Source organism: Acinonyx jubatus, chromosome A3 (genome assembly GCF_027475565.1).
Source record: "Acinonyx jubatus isolate Ajub_Pintada_27869175 chromosome A3, VMU_Ajub_asm_v1.0, whole genome shotgun sequence".
NCBI classification, from domain to species: domain Eukaryota; kingdom Metazoa; phylum Chordata; class Mammalia; order Carnivora; family Felidae; genus Acinonyx; species Acinonyx jubatus.
The window spans coordinates 56530026-56551987 of record NC_069388.1 but is presented as its reverse complement, the minus strand read 5'-3'; the positions used below and the strand labels follow the sequence as shown (position 1 = coordinate 56551987).

The 21962-nt window shown below is 42.3% G+C and overlaps 1 protein-coding gene across 2 annotated transcripts in view; it reads left to right on the top strand.

Moving 5' to 3' along the window:
• The first annotated feature begins 368 nt into the window (after positions 1 to 368).
• IL18RAP (interleukin 18 receptor accessory protein) overlaps positions 369 to 21962 on the top strand; it is a 33347-nt gene continuing 11753 nt past the window's right edge. For both annotated transcript variants that reach the window (XM_053200377.1, XM_053200376.1), the window contains exons 1-6: positions 369 to 452; positions 544 to 3812; positions 8527 to 8696; positions 10741 to 11059; positions 11156 to 11345; positions 18579 to 18729. In XM_053200377.1, coding sequence (XP_053056352.1) covers positions 8624 to 8696; positions 10741 to 11059; positions 11156 to 11345; positions 18579 to 18729 — 733 coding nt within the window. In that variant the 5' untranslated portion in view covers positions 369 to 452; positions 544 to 3812; positions 8527 to 8623. The remainder of the gene's footprint in view (positions 453 to 543; positions 3813 to 8526; positions 8697 to 10740; positions 11060 to 11155; positions 11346 to 18578; positions 18730 to 21962) is intronic.

Genomic DNA, 21962 nt, shown 5'->3' with positions numbered 1-21962 from the left:
GATTTTAGTTGTTCTATCAAAGGAATAGTGGTGCTCTTAATTATATGTTATATTTTGAAGCTTTCTATATTAATGAACAGGTACCGAAAACCTTGGTGATTTTAAACTTTAAATGTATTTCCTCTCTGTCAATAAATTATTGCTTTATGTAAAGAGCGTCAGAGAGATACTATTTTTTTCCTTTTCCAGAGTTAATAAGTTAGTCATAAGAAAGGCCTAAGTTTATGTCTTAAGGGTTACACTTTCAGAGGTTAGTGTTATAAGACGAAAAAAAAAAAACAACAAAGTTGAGAAATTGAGTGCTATATTCTTTACAGGAAATCCCTGTAAAGGAAACAGGCTTACTCATTCTTTGAACTAAACCTGACCACAAACCTTATCTAGTCGAGGAGGTGGGTCAGAGAAGAGTTTCAGATGTTTCATCTTCAGTATATTTCCTTCTACTGATACAGGTAGTTAATTTGATTTTTCTCTGTGTGATCACGGATTTGGCAAAGACGATGGTCATTTGCAAACTAATGAAAGTTTTCTTTTGTCCTCCAGGTATAACTCATTATTTCCAAGCATGTGTGAGCCAAACGGCTGTTGCATGCTCTCCATGTTCTCTGGCTAGGAAGAAATAATAGTAGAATCCTTTGAAAATGGATATTATTTACACGTTCTTCGGATGCAAAAGCCAGCAGTTACTGAAATAAAGACTTGAAGTTCCTTCCTCTTTTTTTCTGTCTTCAGCACAGAAAATAAGGTAAGAATTGGTACATTTTTTCCCACTAGATTTCCTAACCAGAAAACATAAGTTGAGAAAAGAACTTAAATAATTTTCAAAGTGAATTTCTCTCACAATTCCTTTTCACGAGATTTTTAAATAACAGATTGCCATCTAAGAAAATTGAGATCTTCCTATCTATGGAGTCTTCACTTTATAAAAACATGATGGTTATGAAATATACCTATGTACTATGATTTGAGCATTTTGTGGGACAGGTTCAGAGTAAAAAGACTCAAGATGTTTGTCAAATTCTAATCCCTATCTTGGCTTGATCATAAGATCATAAGGTCAAGTGAGTGAGAGCAGGCACTACACGCTGGATTTTCTGTAATTCCCAGCCAATCAGGTATAAAGCTAACATGGACCATGTGAAAATCATAATAACATTAATTGAATTCAACAGTTACTATTGTCCTAGACCATATCTCTCTGTGTACCTGTGTTCTCAGTGTAGAGTCACTGCTGATCCTGTGAGCAATTATAAAGTACTTTGTTTATCTTTGGCAGTAAGATTTTCCTTCCTAAAGCTCTGTTGACACTTACCTTCTCTAGCATTTTCCTCTCTTTCGCCTTATCTCATCAAAAACTTAGGCCAGCAAAAATTTTAGTTCATTGTCAACCAAAGATAATTGAAGGTGTAGCTTTGACCAATGGAGGCGGAGGAATCTTCAACTTCTAACAAAAGAATTGTGGCTCTCAAAAAGCAGGTATGAGATGTTTTGGAGAAGAGACACGTCAGATACTTGAAGATGCCCTGTTGGCCTCCTGTCTTCTTCTGTGACAGGATAGCATGTAGTGATGGGATAGTCAGAGGCTTTGAGACCTCTGAATCTGGAAATATTAATCTGGAATAATATTCTTCTAATACTTACCAGATGTGTGATTGTCATTAATATTGGGGACTTCTATTTCAAACAATGTGAGCTTTGGTGGTCCATCAGTAAAACGTGAAGGACAATCATCTTCCCATCTGTGACCAGAAAATAAATGAGAGCAATGCACTATATTCAGTGACACCTGTCCATGGTTTTAACTCCTATCAACAGAGACTCTACAGACTGTTTTAGATTAAGTTGTCCTTGCCCAATAAAGCATATACTATGCCTCTTGTGTGATTCCATATGATTCGTGAAAGTGTTTTGGTGATGGTGGAATGAGAATCATCACATAGATGTTAAATAGTCTTCAAAAGCAGACATTGACAAACAAGCCACACAGTGTGTTAACCCACATAAATGGGGTTTCCAGAATAGGCTTGTCTTTGTGTTGTTCAGTTGCCACCAGTGCTGACAACAGCTGTTATAACTCAGCCCGGACCCACCTCCCCAAGGTCTATTATTTCTTGAGCAGGGCTTCCTGAGGATGCTCCCTGGACCATAGTGATGGTCCTGACACTCATTTATAAGGTAGATTCCAAAGTTCTCTTGGCGAATCTGATTTAATATGATTTGGAGAGTCCAGAAATCTGCATTTGTAATCAGTATTCCAGGTGACTCTTGAAATCAAGAAAATTTGAAAAACGATGTCCCAGAGAGAGCTGTAGCATGGAAAGAGCTCCAGGCAACCTGAAGTCCTAGACCAGCAGGTGAGTGCATCATGGAGAGAGCTTCTGTTGGCTCTGGTTGGGATAGAAATTTCTGAGGTCTGGAGACTGCTAGGTGTGGTAATTAATTTGCTATAGGCTTTGGATATTCAAACATGGAATCACAGAAATGTTAAGCTGAAATGATATTAGAAATCATGTTCTCATGGTTCCCTAGCCAAGGAGCTTAAAAACAATACACATTTCCTATCTTAGACCCCAGAAGTTCTGATTCTCTAGCTCTAAGGTGAAGGAACTACTGATACAGTCCAAATAATTCATTTTGCAGATAAGAAAGCTGAAGTACAGAGAGAGGCTAAGTATCTTAACTGGAGTCACACAGCAAGTGAATGGTCAAACGTAGATTGATGTGCATTTGTTCTGACTCCTCTCGAAGTATTCTGTATTTATCTGGATGACAGAACTGATCGTGATTTATACACAAAGCTTTGTCCAAGGATTTGAAGATAAGATTTCTGAAACAGGATCCCTGTTCTTAAGGAGCTCCCAGTCTAGTGGGAGAACACAGTATATGAAATAACAATTACAGTGTGGTGTGGATAACTTACCAACAAGGAGTTACTAAGGTCCTGTTGTTGGCCAGCCACTATTCCTGGAGAGAGCATGAAGCCTGGAAAAGACAGACTCAGTTCCCACTGGCATGGAGTTTTGATTCTAGTTGAGGGAGAACTTTTTTTTTTAAGTTTATTTATTTTGAGAGAGAGAAAGGGAGAGAGCATGCATGAGCAGGGAAGAGGCAGAGAGAGAGACAGAGAGAGAGAGAGATCCCAAGAAGGCTCTGTGCTGTCAGCCCAGAGCCCAACACGGGGCTCAAATACTGAACTGTGAGATCATGACCCAAGCCAAAGTCAAGAGTTGGACACTTAACCGATTGAGCCACCCAGGTGCCCCGGGGAAGAAATTTTTAAAACAACATATTTTGAGACGGTAACGTGAACTAAGACAAATATAAAATGAGTAATAAAAGATGGTTGCTGGCCAGTACAGTGGTGAGGAGGGAGGGATGAGCTTATTATGCCAATGGCCAGAGAGGGTCTCTCTGGAGAAGAAATTCAAGATAAGACATGAGAGAGCCAAATCAAGTCCCACAGGGTTTTATAAATGGTGGCTGGGATGAATTCGGTGTCTCACATACAGTGGAGCTGGTGAAGTCTATAGCATGAAAAGGGCATGCTCAGGTTTGCTTTTTAGGAAGATGTCTCTAGAAGTTGGAGATGGAGAGATTATTCTATGAGGCAAAGGGAAGAAAGGCGAAGGGGAGGCCACATCTTAAAAGGCAGTTGCTGATCTTGCCTTTTTCCTCGACCACAGTCTTTAGAAAAAGAGCCACCAATGGGGATAAACAAAGCAGTGACTCTAGTCCCTGTGCCTGGCTCCCTTCAAGGTGCTCCACCATCTCATGAAGCCTCTTGCCCCCTGAGCACACTCTCTTCTCAGCAGGTCAGTGGCCAGGTGGAAACATCCTGTGCTCTGGTCCCCACCGGGGCAAACTGGTCTGAATGGACCTTACTGCTATGTATGGCCACGTGCCTCCCACCCAGTCCTGATTTCTCCATGGTTTGGGGGATTCTATCGCTTCCTAATTCCTCACTCTGACCTGCTAGCCTGCAAACTCATTCCCCTAAATGGCGTATACGCTCTGCCCTTGTCCACAAGCGCTCAAACACCACCTCTGGCTTCTCTGCGCATTGTGTGCAGCCTGTGGACTTCACGGCTTGTCCCCACCCCTCACATTCCTCCCACTACTTCTTTTTCTTGTCCTGCTCTCTGTCCACTCAGCCCCGGCCCCTGCCCAAGCTGATCTGATCTATTGGAGCCAAGGCCAGAGGACATTTCTCAGTCCATTTTGTGCCTACTCGGTAGCTTCTGACACTAACATCCCATCTTCCTTGCAGACTCTCTCTGTGCTTAGGATGAAGATGGTCTCTATGTTCTGTTTCTCCTCTTCCTTTTTTGGCTTATTTCGTTTCATCCTTAGCCCTGACCCACCCTTGCCAGGCCGGTGTTCTTTAGGGAAATCTGTCTGCCCTTTCCTGGCAGCTTACAGATGCTCCTGGCTTGAATGCTTCCCTATGCTGCTGACCCCCAGAAGCATTTTTTAAGTTTAATTGTTTATTTTGAGGGGGGAAGGGGAAGAAAGAGAGAATCCCAAGCAGTTTCCACACAGTCAGGGAAGAGCCTGATGCGGGGCTTGAACTCACGAACCCTGAGATCTTGACCTGAGCCAAGGTGGGACGCTTAACCAACTTAGCCACCCAGGCACCCCACAGAAGCATTTCTGAGTCCTACCCAGCTGTCTTCGCAATGCTCCAACTGGATCCCCAAAGACAGCTCAAGCTCACTATTTCTGTTAGGGAAACAGTAATTATTGACAAAAAATTATAGACATTAAAATCACTTTCTCCTCCTGCATCTGAAGATGTTGGAGATATGCCATGTGTTCGTGTGTGTGTGTGTGTGTGTGTGTGTGTGTGTGTGTGTGTGTTGGAAACTGGTTGAAATGAAGAATTTTATAAGATGAGGAAAGTCAAGCATTTATTTATGATACAACGTGGGAATACCTGGAAAGAAAGGTCCTGGGCAAGTTGGGGAGTGGAAGCAGTGGTTGCAGGAAGGACAGCAAGGCAGGGAGGGGTGAGGAGAGGAACTTGGTTGGCTGGTTAGATGTTGAAAGAGAAAGAGATTGATTTTGTCAGCTTCCTAAAGAATATGGATATTGAGGGGAGACTTTTAAAGGGGCCAAGTGACATTTCATATAACCTTTCTTTCCTTTCTCTTCCTTCCTTCCTTCCTCTCTCTCCTTCTTTCTTTCTTTCTTTCTTTCTTTCTTTCTTTCTTTCTTTCTTTTTCTGTCTGTCTTTTCTTCCTTCCTTTTTACTTTTTCTTTTCTGTCATCACTGTATTTCTGTAATGCATTCTTCTGTATTGCTTATTTGCATGTTTATGTTGACAAAGACACTCTTCTCTTTCTTTTTTAACTGCATATTTATTTTACAGAGAGAGAGAGAGAAAGAGAGAGAAAGAAAGAGAGAAAAAACATGAGCAGGGGGAGGGGCAGAGAGAGACACAGGGAGACAGAATCTGAAGCAGGCTCTGCATTGTCAGCACAGAGCCCGACTTGGGACTCAAACTCGCTCATGAACCGTGAGATCATGACCTGAGCTGAAGTTGGATGCTTAACTTATTAAGTCACATGGGCATCCTGACAAAGGGTCTCTTCTTGACCAAACTTTAGTCAAGCTCCTCTGAGACCTCTTCTCCACTAGGCCTCCACCCTGGCCCCAGTCATATGTTTGGTCTACCCAGACCAGCCTTAGCAAAGCGTCCTGCTAAATCATCCTTCTACACTTCATATCTGATCAAAGTCCTCTTCTCCCATCCTTGATATCTAAGCCCTTGATTCACCTTGAGCAAGAACTCCGTTAGATCCATTTAGTAAGAATCTCTCTACCCTTGATGTCTCTTTAGTAACTTTCCATCCCTTGACCCCCTCACCTTGCTCTTTGACTATAAATTCTCCCTCGTCCTTGCTGTATTCTGAGTTGAGCTTGATTTCTCTCCCCTATTGCAATAGTTTTGAATAAAAGTATTTCTTACTGTTTCAGTAAGTGTCAGTAAAATTTTTTTATTTAACATTGTTCTCACAAAAACATGTTTTTGACATGAAATAAAAGTGTCAATGAAATTTAAAAAATAAAACAAAGAATTCAAAATGAAAAAACAACAACAACATTGTTTTTCACATTGTGACAGATCCTTGAGGACAGGGACTTTACTGTTTATTTTGTCCACCCCCTCTCCCAACTTTAAAGAGCCTAAGACTTTAGGCTCTTTGGGAGCCTAAAGTATGGGAGTGTCTTAGGGGGAATTCTTAGACAAAACTCAGGGATAAGTTTTCTTATACCTACCACCCCAAGAGTAACCCACAGAGTAATACAGAGTAATTTTTACATTAGTGACAATAGTTCAGGACTCTAAAAGGACAGATGAAAACAGTCATATAAAAAAATTTACTTTTATTTTCTGCTCAAAACAACATTAAACAACAATCAAATATTACACACACTATTCTGGTCTGAATGTGTTCTTCCCCAAATTCATATGTTGCCATTTTAACCTCTAAAGATGATATCACTAATAATGAGTATTAGGAGGTAGGGCCTTTGGAAGGTGCTTAGGTCATAAGGGTGGAGCCTTCATAAATAGGATTAGTGTTTTATTTTTTTTATTTAAAAAAATTTTTTTAATGTTTATTTATTTTTGAGACAGAGGGAGACAGAGCATGAACGGGGGAGGGTCAGAGAGAGAGGGAGACACAGAATGTGAAACAGGATCCAGGCTCTGAGCTGTCAGCCCAGAGCCCGACGCGGGGCTCGAACTCACAGACCGCGAGATTGTGACCTGAGTTGAAGTCGGACGCTTAACCGACTGAGCCACCCAGGTGCCCCAGGATCAGTGTTTTATAAAAGAGACTCAAGAGAGATCACTAGCACCTTTTATCACCCGAGGACACCGTGAGAAGGCACTATGAACTAAGTAGAGGGTCTTCAGGATAATACGACCATGCTGGTGACCTGATCTTGGACTTCCCACCCCCAGAATTGTGAGCAATAGACTTCCATTGTTTATAAGCCACCCACTATGTGGTAATTTATTATAGCAGCCCATTGGACTAAGACCCACACCCAATATCCTTATCTCTCATCTCTTATAATTCATTTGAAAGTTGCAATGGCCACCCTATCAACAAGGGACTTAAAAGTGCCATGAACGCAGGGCAGGGCTCTCATTCTGTCTCGACATGATCTGCTCCTTTACTTTTTCTATTTCAGAGGATTATTTTGTTCCCCACCCCACCTTTACTTTAACTCTTTTTTTATGTTTAGTACTGTTTTGTTTTTTTTTTTACTTTTAAATTAATTGTTTAAATGGAATTTATTGTCAAGTTAGCTAACATACAGTGTATACAAGTGTGCTCTTGGCTTCAGGAGTAGACTCCCATGATTCATCACTTACATACAACACCCAGTGCTCATCCCAACAAGTGCTGTCCTCAATGTCCATCACCCATTCCCCCCACCCCTTCAACCCCCCACCTTCACTTGTTAAAATTTATTTTTAACACTTATTTATGTTTGAGAAGAGAGAGACAGAGCAAGAGTAGGGGAGGGGCAGAGAGAGACACACACACAGAATCTGAAACAGACTCAAGGCTCCGAGCTGTCATCACAGAGCCTGATGCAGAGCTCGAACTCACAAGCCGTGAGATCATGACCTGAGCCAAAGTCGGACTCTTGCCTGAGCCACCCAGATGCCCCAACCCCCACTTTCACTTTAAAGAGCCTAAGACAGTATGGGAATGTTTAGGACAAATTTTTAGGCAAAGTTCAGGAGAAAGTTTCCTTATTCTAACAACCCCAAGGAGTAATACACAGAGTAAGACAATAATATTGATACCCAGTGACCATTTTTCCTTTCTTATTTGGGGAGAAGAGAGTCTATTCTCTAACAGCTGTTACAACTACTAATAAAAGCAAATAAAACAGACATGTGGACATTCTCAAATTTTATACATATGAGCTACAGTACAGGCTTCTTAACTGTGGAGAACCTGACATTTTCAATCAATTTGGGTCCCCTTTTCTGGAAAAGTTTCACTTAACTTTTTCCAAGATACTCATGGAAATATGCATGCTAGGTGATAACATGAAGAAGAAGAAGAAGAAGAAGAAGAAGAAGAAGAAGAAGAAGAAGAGGAGGAGAAGAAGAAGAAGAAGAAGAAGAAGAAGAAGAAGAAGAAGAAAGAGAAGAAGAAGAAAGAGGAGAAGAGGAGGAGGAGGATGAAGAGGAAGAAGAGGGAGGGGAAAGGGAAAGGGAAGGGGGAGGGGGAGGGACAGAAGGAGAATTCCATGAAGAAATGGCACCAAAAGAACACATGGTATGGTGCAGAGGTCCAAGTGGTTGCCATGAGTTTGAGACGCTGCTCTTCCTCCTTTAGATGTACAAGAAATGACACGTTCAACGAGCCTGCCACACACTATTGTGGGCACGGGAAGGCTCGCTTGGGTGTGACCTGCCCTTTCAAAGCTTCCTGTGTGACTTGCATTTTGATAACTGGTTCTGATTTCTCCTTTTCTCACCTCTTGACTTACAGAAATGAAGAAGGTTCTCAGGCAAGAGCTCTGAAACACAACGTACCACAGCCTGGCAAGGGAACAAATTCATTCAAGTGATGACAGGACCCAGGGAGAATGACGCTTTATTTGGGCTGGATATTTCTCTGGCTTGTCACAGGAGAGAGAACTAAAGGACTGAGTATTTCAGGTAGGGATTTCACTTTTCATGTTAACACTGTGCGTCTTGTGGTCAAAGTATAAAGTGACAGATATTCTGATATATCAGCAACTTGACCTGTTAATACAGAGCATTTCCTTCTTATTGTTAAGACGGGTGCAGAGGGAGAGAAATGACTGGGGTGAACAGCTTTCAGCTTATACCATGCATCAGTGAGGAACCCAGTTACAATAGCTGGGTGTTCAGTGGGAGCAGCTGAAGACAAACGAGGGGTGGTTCAGCCTTCTCTAATAGGAAACTGCTCTGGCGGCCCCTCAAGTCCATGAAGAGGGAGTTAGAACATGAACTTCTAAATGGAAACAGTGAAGAGGACAGACACACAAAAGAGCTTAATCCCTTGTTAAATCCAGCACTGTTTGTAAATGTAAGTTAGACTTTGATCTTTTCTTCCTTCAGTGTTGTTGAGATATAAGCGATATATAGCACTGCGTAAATTTAAGATATATAGCAAAATAACTTGACTTACATATATTGTGAAATGATTACCACAACAAGTTTAGTTAATACCCATGATCTCATATAGCTACCAAAAAAAGAAAAATAAATTTCCTTGTTTTTCAGTTGTAATGAGGACTCACAAAATCCATTTTCTCCCTCTTCTTCTTCTTCTTCTTCTTCTTCTTCTTCTTCCTCAAGAGCATGTAAGTGAGGGAGAGGGGGAAGAGACAGAGAGAGAGAAGAGAAAGAGAGAGAGAGAGAGAGAGAGAGAGAGAGACATACACACAGAGAAAGAATACCAAGCAGGCCCCACACACAGCACAGAGCCCAACATGGGGCTTGATCCCATGATCCTGGGATCATGACCTGAACTGAATTCAAGAGTCAGACACTTAACCGACTGAGCCACCCAGGCACCCCTCAGAATCCATTTTCTTAACAACTTTCAGATATATCATACAGAAGTGTTTACTGTGGTCACTGTATTCCCACCACTCATGTATCTTATAACTGGAAGTTTGTACCTTCTGACCACCTCATCTAATTCCCCCACTCCTCACCCCAGCCTCAGGTAACCACAAATCTGATCTCTTTTTTTATGAGCTTGGTTTTTGTTTTGTTTCTGCTGTTAGTCTCCATGTATAAGTGACATCATATGGTATTTGTCTCTCTGTCTGACTTCTTTCACTTAGCATAATGCCCATCCATGTTGCTACAAATGGCAGGATTTCCTTCTTTTTTATGGCTGAATAATATCCTATTGTGTATGTGTGTGGGCACAACTTCTGTATCCATTCATCTGATGAACATTTAGGTTGTTTCTATATCTTGATGATCATGAATTATGCTGCTATGAACATAGGGGTGCAGAACATCTCAACAGAGCATTTCTATTTCCTTCAGATACATTTCCAATAAATGAAATTTCTGGGTCATATCATTGTTCTATTTTTTACTTTTTGAGGAACCTCTGTACTGTTTTCCACAGTGGGTGTACCAATTTATAATCCCAACAGTGCACAAGGGTCCCATTTTCTCCATCTCCTCACCAGCATTTATCTCTTGTCTTTTCGTTGATAAGCCATCCTCCCAGGTGTGAGATGATATTTCACTGTGATAGTGATTGTTATGTCAAGACCATTCCCCTGATGATTAGCGATGTTGAACAGCCTTTCATGTACCTGTTGGCTAATTGTATATGTTCTTGGAAAACGCTTATTCAGATTCATTGCCCATTTTTAAGTGGCTTATTTGGGTGTTTATTGTTTGTTTGTTTGTTTGTTTTTGTTGGTTTTGCTTTTGAGTTGTATGCATTCTTTATGCATTTTAGATGTTAATCAGATATATCTTATTAAACATAGTGTTTGCAAATATTTTTCCACTTCATAGGTTGTCTTTTCATTTTTTTGATCATTTCTTTTGCTGTGCAGAAGCTTTTTAGTTTGATGTAGTTCTGCTTGTTTATTTTTTATTCTGTTACTTGTGCTTTAGATGTCATATCCAAAAAGATCATTGCCAAGGGAGAGTTTCATCTTCTAATGTATCTCTTTGTTGTTTTGTTCCTTGTGGTTTTCAGATTGCATCACCAAAAAACTTCTTTGGGAATATTCTTCAGGGAGTGAGAAGTTTGTCTTATTTTGTGACTTAACAGAGTCACAGAAATCCCACTTTCACCACAGAAGTCAACTCTCACCAACCCAAGCCCCTGAAAACTTGCCCTGCAGTGGTAGTAAGGATCTATCTGATGTCCAGTGGTACTTTCAACCTCAAAATGGAAATCCATTAGGGGAAATAACTAACAACTATCATCACATCATCCAGGACAAGAGCATCCTACACTTTTCGACCACAGGAATGCATAATGCTGGGTCGTATATCTGTAGACCCAGGATTCGGTATGTCCCGCATGCATTCTTATGAGAAAACGTTCCCAAATCTTATATTACCTGGATATAACCTCTACGTTCACAAGACCTTGTTAACTCTCCTAGGAGCCCTCAGGGTGAGGCCTGTTGTGTCAAGACCATCTTAGAAGTTAAGCCTAAGACCAATGTATCATGTGTACCAAATAACTTCGTATCACACGAGCAACAACTTCTTATTGGCAGCACTGCCTATATTAATTGCCCCAGCTTCCACTGCCAAAGTGATGCCCAAAGTTCAGAGGTGACCTGGTACAAGGTAAGAGCGACTCCTCCAAAACCGATGTGAGAATATGGTTTTCACGGGAACATCTCCATAGGTACTTTATGGAAACGTGGGTTTGAGAACCTGAGGTCTAGAGCTTTGTGAATACGGACCTTGTGCCTACAGAGAAGGCCTGGGTCCCTAAAGTGGTCTTTCTCCTAGGTAGCCAGAGTCTGATATTATCATCGTAAGAACCGTCTTTTTGATCAGTGCCAGAAAAATTTCTAGAATACCAGTGTATTACACATGAGGTGAGACATAACCTTAGGGCCATCTGCCAATACAGAAGGCCAAGTGGGTTCATTTGTACTGTCTTTGGAAAGCAGTGGGCATTCCTCGGGGGAAGGGAGACCCCAACAAGTGAATCCTGGAGGGTTTCTGAATGAAATCGCAGACTGGAACACTTTCCAAAGAGAGCATATCCGAGAGGGCAGTTACAGCAAACACAGGAGGCCGGGGTAACAAGTGTCTTGCGCAGGTGAGATGGGGGTGGGGGTGGGGAGTGCAATGTGAGGATGAAGAGGGAGGAGGGGGAAGGAAGAGGCAAGTTTCCTAATCATTTCGGGTTATGAACCACATGTGAGTAAGCTTCATAACAAAAACACTTCACATTATCATTACATCTTACAGTTTTTCCAAGTGCTAACAGATATATAAATGCTGCATAGGTGTCTCCTTCTTGTTGGAAGTCCAATACTTTGCCTTCAAACATCCTGCAAAGCTTTAAATTAGACTTCAAAATACATCTGTTAGTATAAAAATGTCGTTTTAAATTGCCAGTGATCAGTCAAGAAAGTGGTTCATGTTTACCTGGTGGCTCTATACGTTCCAAGGCTCAGCAATCAGGGTCATGGCGGCACAGGTACCATGGTGTGGAAGACATTTCATCACTTGATTCTCTGGCGACTTGGTGACGATGGGTAGACAGGTGTTATCGTGTCCACTGGGGAAATAAGTACACAATGAGGAAAAGTGGTGTGCTCTAGGTCTCACATTTGTATTTTGAAGGAACAATGAAAATATGCCGGCCTCAGTAAAATCATAATTTTAAGAACCACCTTAATTTCATCATCTCTAAAATGAGGTTAGCCAGGAGAGACCACGGTTCTGCTTATTCTTTTCAGTTCTCTTCAGAATAAAACTTCCCGTGGTTCAAAAGTATTTGTGATCCAGGAAGACAAATCTGACTATGGCAAGGTGGGCTTGTTCCTAGGCCAGTAAAGAAGGCTTACCCCTAGTTATTTCAGATGAAATTGCATTTGAATTTTCAATGATTAGTATCCCTGAAATGAAAGCTATTTTCACTTTCAGGTAAACATAAGCCACACAGTAGTTGCTAGCTTTCTGCATATATTGTACTTGTAAACTAAACCCGAAAGGCATATGGCAGTCCCATAAAGAAGCTTCATTTCCCTTCTCCCGGATCTTGACAGCAAATTTCAGGGTGTGTTCGGTGGTGAATAGGCATCCGCCAAAAAGTGGGCCAGCAATGGCGCTCCTTAAAATTGTACTTTCTGATGCAAATTTGGGTAGGTTATCATTCAAGTCATGTTTCCTAATTGCACGCGTGCGCGCACGTTGCATATACACATACGCACACACGTACCTACACTGGCATGCGCACACACACGCAGTAACCTGAAAAGTCACAGACCTCACAGAAGGAGTGTATCACTAGAACGGGTGACATTAGGCAGCAAATAATACGCAATGCTCCTTTTCTTCATGCTAAGCCCCAGGTGCTCATGTGGTGGGCAGGTCATACTTAAGCCATCTCAGAATAGATGACAGATGCTAAACACTGGCTGAGCAGAGGAGAACATGGCGTTATTGAATTCAGACGAAACTCCTGATCAGGGATGCACCTGCCAGATGCATATCCAACAAGGTAGAGGCTCTAGGAGCTTTCAAAATATGTTTAATAGACACATCAAAAAATTTAGGCTTGGAGATTCCTCACTGAAATATTAAGTGACCAAGAAGTCAGGATTAAAGTGAATTATCTGGTATTTATTCAAAGAACATTTCCTCTGCATTTTGCTAATTTCTAAAAATACGATAAAAAATGGCCTCAACAGACTTTATCTGAAATAAATGACAATGACATTGAACGAGAAGGCATTTTTTGCTCTCCAGCTACGGAAATCTGTGACGTGGGAGAAATTATATAACAGGGCGTTGGGAGAGGTCCTTCTGCACTGGCACCGAGATACAGGTGTCAGTGACACCACTGGGGGCCTCTTGTCAGTTAGAGTTGTGCCCTGAGTACCCTTTCCATTGGTGGTTTAAGACAATCTCCCTCATATGCCACATTCACTCGCCACAATGATGACGTGGCTGCTGCGTCGTCTCTGGCCAGGCATTTAATGGAATGTGCGCACGCAGACCGGCCACTTCTCCTTCCCATTTCCTTTTGGCCTAGTTTTCTTGTAGTGATTCTGAGAACTGGTGAGTATTTGAGACTGGCTGAACCCAAGATCGATGGGATTCCCAATAGGAAAGAAGTAAAGATCATTTCAATTTGATTTTTGGAAAGTATTTTCAAGGTCCCTACAGTGGCCCCTTTTGTTGTTCTCGCTATGGTATTTCAGAATGCTCAAAATCCTGCACAACGTCCTAACATCTGTTCAGTGCTATAACCCCCATGTGGCCTAACCCATAGTGAAAACAGAGGCTACTTTCTTCCTTATTTTGAATAGTGTATCAATGTGGTCTGGATGGCATTAGCCTTGGGACAGCTCCATTATGTGGTTGATTCATTCTTAGTTGGCAGGTAAGCAGTTTTTTGTGTTTTTTTTTTGTTGTTACTGCTGTCGTTGTTTTCTCAGAAGCACTGCAATCAGGCCAATGCAATTTTGTGCTGGGTGGAATTTGTAACTCGTCTTCATGATTTCACATTTATTGCTGTTAAATTCAAATTTGTTGGTTTTAGCAGCATATCAAGAGGATGGAATTCTGAGTTTGAAATCCACCATACTAGCCATCACTCCCAGATTTGCGTGACTTGTAGATGAGAGGCAGGCATGACAGGTCTTAGCAAAAATACTGAAAAGACTGGCACTGAACAGCCCGTCGACTCAGCTATTGATTCTAGCACGATCCTTTTAGTTATACGTGGTCCCTTAATCCACAACTTGGGAGGTATTACTACTCAACTAACTGAAAAAAGGCACCTAAATGTTGACTCATTCAGCCCATGTGTATACATTTTATTTAACAAAGACACCGTCAAAGTATTTTCCAAATGAGTCAGTCACTACAGTGGAGACAGAACATCGACTGTAGTCCTGTATTCCTCTGAGGCTCTGGTCTATTCATTCTATCGTGGAAGGAAATGATCAGACAGCATGCCATGGCCTGAATGTTGACAGTGAGTGCGAGCTGGCTGTTAACCAGCGTTTCCTTTTTAAGGGTTCATAGGAAATAACCCATTCAAGATTTTGGCTAGAGATTAGTATCTAACTCATCAGTCTATACTGTTCATAATGTACCCTTTTCCAATTAAGAGGTAAGCACTAGTACAAAATTTATGTCTGAGTAGAATGTTATCAGTTGATGACTGGGGCAAGAGACCGGGACGGAACAGGCAAGAACAGGCACATGGGCAATGGAAAACAGAAACACAAGGGGCACATTCTGTGAATGGTGAGTGGCTCAGCATGGTGGAAGCGGAGAGTTCCCGAGAGGTGTAGTTAGGGTTAGAGCTGGAAACAGAGGCTGTAGGTTGGTTATGTGGTATGGTTATTGGGGGGGTTCCTGTTGGTGTGATTGAACTTTGTAAGGGTGAATCCTGATCTAGGGAACTAGCAGTGGGACCAGAAAGAAGGTGGTGGGTGCAGTGATATCTTCAGAATTAAATACAAGATTAAATATTTAGGGAAACGTGAAAGAGATGACTCATATGTTGGGTCTTTCTGGCTCAAATATACTCACAGCATTTAGGAAGTTGACCAAATAGAAGTAAATTCAATGAGGGGTGAGAAGAGGTCACAGACACAGATCTGGACATAATGAATCCTTAAAACAGATGTGAAAACGTCAAGTCCATCAGGGAGGATAGGGCTGAAGATGTACATGCCGAGAGTCCTCCCAGACTAGGTAGTGAAAGCCCCAGTAGGAGCTCGACTGTGTCACCCAACTCCAGGCAGCACCATATGCATAGTACTCCCTGGAGTGGCTGCACTGCCCAGTAGTATTAGAGCTTGGTGATATTAGAGGGTAATATTACAAGAACAGTCCTACTAGAATACATTTCCTTTGTTTTTCTGGCTTCACACATACCTTTAAAAGTTCTATTTTCATGTGTTCCTCTTTTCTGCATGCCTCAGTTCTGTCTCGGACTTACTGACCCAATTCATACAGGTTCACGCTGGAGATGCTCCTCCTTCCATATTTTGTTCAAGACTGTTTCACGGCTGAGCAAAACAGGCCTATTAGCACCCCTCTTTTCTGTTGGAATCATTTGTGATCGTCTTACCAGAATGGGTCTCCCATCATTCTTGACACAAATTGCCTCTCCCTTATCTGTTTTCTTTGATGTTACCTTTTAGTTCCATCTTATTAAGTTTTTTTTAAGTTTATTTATTTATTTTGAGAGAGAGAAGAGTACATGTGAGGGAGGGACAGAGAGAGAGAGAGAGAGAGAGAGAGAGAATCCCAAGCAGCCTCCGCACTGACATCATGGAGCCCAGTGCAGGGCTCGAACTCACAAACCATGAGATCATGACCTGAGCTGAAATCAAGAGTCGGACGCTTAACTGACTGAGCCACCCAGGCGCCCCATTTGTTAAGCCTTAATAATACATATGAAGCCATACTTTTCTTTTTATGGAAAAAAAAAAAATCAGGTTGACTTTGTTTTGACCCATCCTCCCTGCAGCTTAGCTGAGGTCTTGGTCACGACTGCATCTTCTCCCCATTACTTTCTCATGGGACTCATGAAACACCTCCACTCCAATTTCTGCTCTTTGTATGTATGTTGTCTAGGGTTTTAGCTCTGAATTTTACCCCATGCTCTGAAAAGGGGTTCTTGACCCCTGAGATCAGCTGATAGATATTTAACCTTATCTGCCCCATTTCTTCGCTTCCTTTTACTTCCTGCAGCCTGCAACTGCCCCTCTCTGATCAGTTCTGACCCCGCACCTTGGTCTCCCTGCCAGTCTACTGGAAGTTCCTTCTTGGGCCACAGGAACCACACCAGAGACTTGGAGTGGGGAAACCCTGCTCCTACCAGTCAGCAGGGAAACGGAAGGGAAACTCCTCAATGAGAACATGAAACTCAGAGTCAGAAAAATTCAGATTGATCCTCAGCCCTCTCACTCGCTAGCTCTGTGATAGAACAACACACAAACGCCAGAGCCTCAGTTTCTTCCCAAAGCCTGTGCAACCCAAGTCAGAGAGTCCTTGGAATGAGTCATATGAGATAATACACGAGAAAGAATTTTATAATCTGTATAGATACTAGGTGATTTCGCTGTGTATGTCTTTGCTTTGGACTGTGTGGTAAGACACACACTCCAGGTGCTATTTGCTGGAGATTGGAAGGCCATGGGCTACATGGAGGTTAGGGGCTACAGAATTATTGGCAAAGGGATACTCAGCCATTCAACAAAGATTTTTTGAGCCCCTACTAGGTCCTAGCCCCTACTGATAACTTACATGATTCTCACGCTTCAAAACGTTTCAATTATATATACTTTATTCACGCATCATTTACAAAGAGCTTACGATTCCTGGCCTGCTTGCCATATAGTAGAGACACAAAGACCAAATCCGTCTACATGCATCAGCCTCTTCACCTTGGCCCTATTTCTTACATATATTCTCCGTTTCAAATATTTCTGAGAAGGCACTTAGCTTAATGGAGTGATTCCTACATACTCCTTAAGGTCTGATTGGCCTGGAGGGAGTAGCCCTGCTTCCTGTGAGTTGAGGCAAGGTCGCCCAAGTGCATCACACTCTGGCTTATTGCTTGGGACCTGCCTTCTTAGACTGAGTGCTCTCTGCAAGGAGGGATCTGTGTTTATTCCTGCCAGTGTGTGCAGGAGCAGTTATGTGTCTTGGCACAAAGGCTGGTCTTCACACCTTCAGAGAAGGAGGTAACTATACACATCGTTATGATCAGAGGGCTATGAGCGATCATGGAGGTCTGGGAGCACGAAGGGACTGGTTCTGCTCAGGGAGTGTGTGATCATCCTCTTCTCTCTGTGAGAATCATCCTTTTGAGTTGGAGTTAAAGACTGAGCTGCAGCCTACCCAGGGGGAGAGAGTGCTGGGAGAGACTTACAAACGGGTGGCTGATGAAGGAATATGGTTATTTCGGGAATGGCAAGTGAGTGGAGGGGCAGTAGCAGGAAAGGAGACCAGGAAGGAATGGCAACTGCAACCGGGGGAGAACTCCAGACCTTAGAAGAGCATCCCTGAAGGATATGCTGAGTAAGGGAGAGAAATGTTCATAATTGCATTTTAGTTCCACGTGACTTTGGGTCCGCCATGAGTTCATTGTGTCTCACTCACTAGTCATTCCTTGTCATATGTCTGTACACCTGTTTAGTTATTTACTTAATATTTTAAATTTACACTTCACCTTAAAAAAAATAAATTTAACCTTTTTTTAGAGTGAAATGTACTTATTATGTTTTTGAGAGAGAGAGGGCGGAAGTGAGAGAGGGGCAGAGAAAGAGAGAGGTGGGGCTCACCCAAAGCAGGGCTCATGCTCACCAGATGTGGGGCTCAAACCCATGAACCGTGAGATCATGACCTGAGTCAAAGTCAGATTCTTAACCAACTAAGCCACCCAGGTGCCCCGAGTGAAATTTATTTAAACAGGAAGTTTTATATTAGCCCCTCCCCGCCACAAAACTATGTCAATTTCTATAACCATAAATATACATGTTTTCAAAAAATTCATTGAGGTGTCAGTTATTTAGAGTACTATGAGTTTTCTAGAATATTCTCAGGGTCCTGAGTCATATTTTGGGAAATACTAGGCCACATAACTCTTGGAAGATTAGTCAGATTTGGTGCCTTGATCTTAAAAGATAATGTAATTGTATGTGAAAATGCCTCTCATTAACAAATAAGACTCTTACCAATACAGTTTTTGAACAGAAGCCCTTCATACTTGGGTGATGCCCTTATTTATGAAGTTTTTCTGTAAGTTTGACTAATATTACTAACAATTCTCTGGTTAGAGAAAGTTATTCACTTTTTTGTCCCTTGCATTAGAATGGAAAACTACTCTCTGAAGAAAGGAGCAACTCAATCCTAGTGGATGAAGTTTATGACCACGACCAGGGCATATATGTATGTGATTACACTGATTCAGATAACACAAGTTCATGGACAGTCAGAGCTGTTGTCCAAGTGACAACCATCGGTAAGTGAGATTTTCCATTTCAAGATTTGGGATTTGAACCCCTATTACCCAATTAAAGCTATCTTCCTTTGGTTTAGTAATGGTTTCCTTTTTGGGAAAGAAAAAAGATAATCATATACTGGTAGTCATGTGAAGCCTTAAATGTGGGAAAACATTAATTTCCCCATAAATCTAGATTCTGTCCCCCAAGGAAGGCCTCATTCTGGATCATATTCATGTTGTCACAAGTTGGGTTTTCCATGCACTGATGAATCCTGCTAAGTTTTTGTAATAATTTAAAAAAATGATTTTAAATATTTCACACACAGAAGTGGCACCATGAACCTATCAGCTTTAACACATATTACTGTTTCTCTGCACACTTAGAATCTTGCTTTTTCTTTAAAGAAATGAGACATTGCAGAGACAGATTGAGGCCTATGCTCTTACCCCTTCCTGCTCCTTCTCTTCCCAGCTGTAGTCCAATCATGTACCCTATATGCTTTCCATTTATGTCTTTATGCTTTTCGACAAAAGTATATATCCATTAATAAAATAGAATACTGGGGCGCCTGGGTGGCTCAGTGGGTTAAGCATCCAACTCTTGGTTTTGGCTCAGGTCTTGATCTCCTGGTTTCGTGGGTTTAAGCCCTGCATCGGGCTCTGTGCTGACAGCATGGAGCCTGTTTGGGATTCTCTCTCTCTCTCTCTCTCTCTCTCTCTCTCTCTCCCCCTCTCTCTTTGTCCCTCCCCTACTCATGCTGTCTGTGTCTCTCTCAAATAAATAAATAAACTTAAAAAAATAAAATAGAATATCGTTTTATATTACAAAATGTGTTTTGTGTTAAAAACACACGGTACTGTTCTATCATTTTGCCAGTTTATACCCCCCTTAGTGAAGAACAGATTCTCGTTATTACCAAATAATGTTTGATGTTTACAGACTTTTTGACTGGTGTCAAGTCGGACCTCTTTCTCTCTCCCCCTTTTTAAATCCCAATTTACATGTCTCTGAGTACTAATGAAGTTTAATACCTTGTTATGTGTTTGGTGGTCTGTTGGGTTTGTTCTTTTGTGCTCTATTTTGGCCCAGTCTTTTCACTGAGCCATTCTTCCCAGATTTATAAGTATCCACATGAATAAATTATACGACGTCATTAATTTAAACATGGTTCTTGTCAAAACACAACAGGGTCAGTCATCCATGCTTTGTATTAAAGAGCTACAGAATGGTTGACCTAGCTCTTAGTAAACATATCGATTATTTTTACCTCTTCTTCTTTTAGTGTAGGATACAAATTACGTTAAACACCTTGAGGCCAAGGTAACCACTTCTGCCTACTTTCCTGGACTTCAGCAATGAACATTTACATTAGACTCTTCTTTCGAGGAGAAGTTAGAACACAAGCACCCCACTTGCGCCACTAGCCCCCTCCAAGGGATGTGTGATTCCTCTTCCCTCGGACATGTCACTCAGCCCATCAAGTTTTTAGGGGCTGAGTCTGCTTTTCTCCCTCACCCGAGGGATTCCCCGCAACATTGATTGCGTCTCTTTCGACCAAGCCTTCTCTGTCATCATTCCTGTCTTCCTCACTCATTCACTTTTTCACATATTCATTTTCACACAAATATTTGTGGGACATCTAATAGGTATCAGACATTGGGCTTGGTGCTCAGGCTGTAAGAACGAATACCTAGACACATTCTCTGTGATCACCCAGAACTTCCCACTTTGTGGGCACACAGGCTGTCACTAGACAGTATGATGAGTGGGGAGAAAGGGAAGCAGCGGGGCATACAAGAGGCCCACTAAGCCCAAACCTGGGCATACCACGCTCGAGCAAGAACAGACGGGTGAGGACCAACCAGCCCAAGGAAGGTGGGAAAATGCCGTTGCGGGCAGAGAGCTGCAGTGGGGATGGACAGATGTGGACAGACTCAGAGACTACGGAGAGGGTACAGTTGAAAGGACTTGGAAATTGGGAGTGAGGAAGAGGAAAAAGGAGGGATCCAGGATGAGAGAGAGTTGGGTTTTAGGTTGGGCAACTAGGTGGATTTTCTGTTGGACACTGATGGAGGATGGCCTTGCACGGCATACATAAGAACTTACACAGCAGGTCTGATGCACATTCTTGGAAGGTATCTCTGATTGCTCACTGCACAGACTTAGCAAAGGAGGTGAGGAGCGGCTTTGTTTGTGCATCCACAGAACTTGATGATGGATTTAATGCGTGAAGAGGGAAACCAAGGATGTTTTTGTTTTCTGGCCTGGATAAGATGGTAAATGGCGACACCATTTCATGAAACAGGAAAGGCTGCAAGAGAAGAGGGTCTAAGGAAGAAATTACACATTACGTCCGAAAGGACTTTGGGTGATCCAAATCACAATGACAAGGAGGAATTTGGACAAACCAGTCCGGAGATGATAGGGCCAGAGGTGTAAATGTGAGGGTGGTCAACATGATAGCTAAAGCGAAAAGACTGGGGGTGCCTGGGTGGCTCGGTCGGTTAAGCATCCGAGTTCAGCTCAGGTCATGATCTCACAGTCCGTGAGTTCGAGCCCCACGTGGGGCTCTGTGCTGACAGCTCAGAGCCTGGAGCCTGCTTCAGATTCTGTGTCTCCCTCTCTCTCTGCTCCTCCCCTGCTCATGCTCTGTCTCTCTGTGTCTCAAAAATAAATAAAAACATTAAAAACATAAATAACTAAAGCAAAAAAAAAAAACCACTGAATGAGCTCATCTGGGGAGTGAGTATAGAGAGAAGAAGGCCTGGAACCGAGGACTGTAGCATTGCAACACTTGGAGAGGTTGGGAGAAGGGAAGGGATCCCCAAAGGGGGTGGAGCAGGGGTGTGAGAACAAAGGGAAACTGTCCCAGGGCATGGTGGCTAAAGTATCTCTGGGCAGAGGGAGTAACACTCTGCCTCAGGGGTGAGGTCTGAGAACTCATCGCTGGGTTTGGGAAGGGCAACAGAGGTCATTATTTACATAAGTTAGTGAGTACCAGTGGGAGAGTGGGGATAGGAGCTGTAAAGGAAGTGAAACTGATGATGGAGGAGACAGATCATGTAAAGGTTCAAGATCTTTAGTAGGGAACAGTTCTAGAGAATGAACGGTACCACCCAGAGACAGTAGATAGAACAAAAGACCACGAGCAGAGAACGAGGGAGAGAACTGATGTTCACGAGAAGCCCAGAGGAAGAAGAGCCCCCAAACACACAGGGAAGTGAGCAGAGAGGCAGAAGGTAAACAGGAA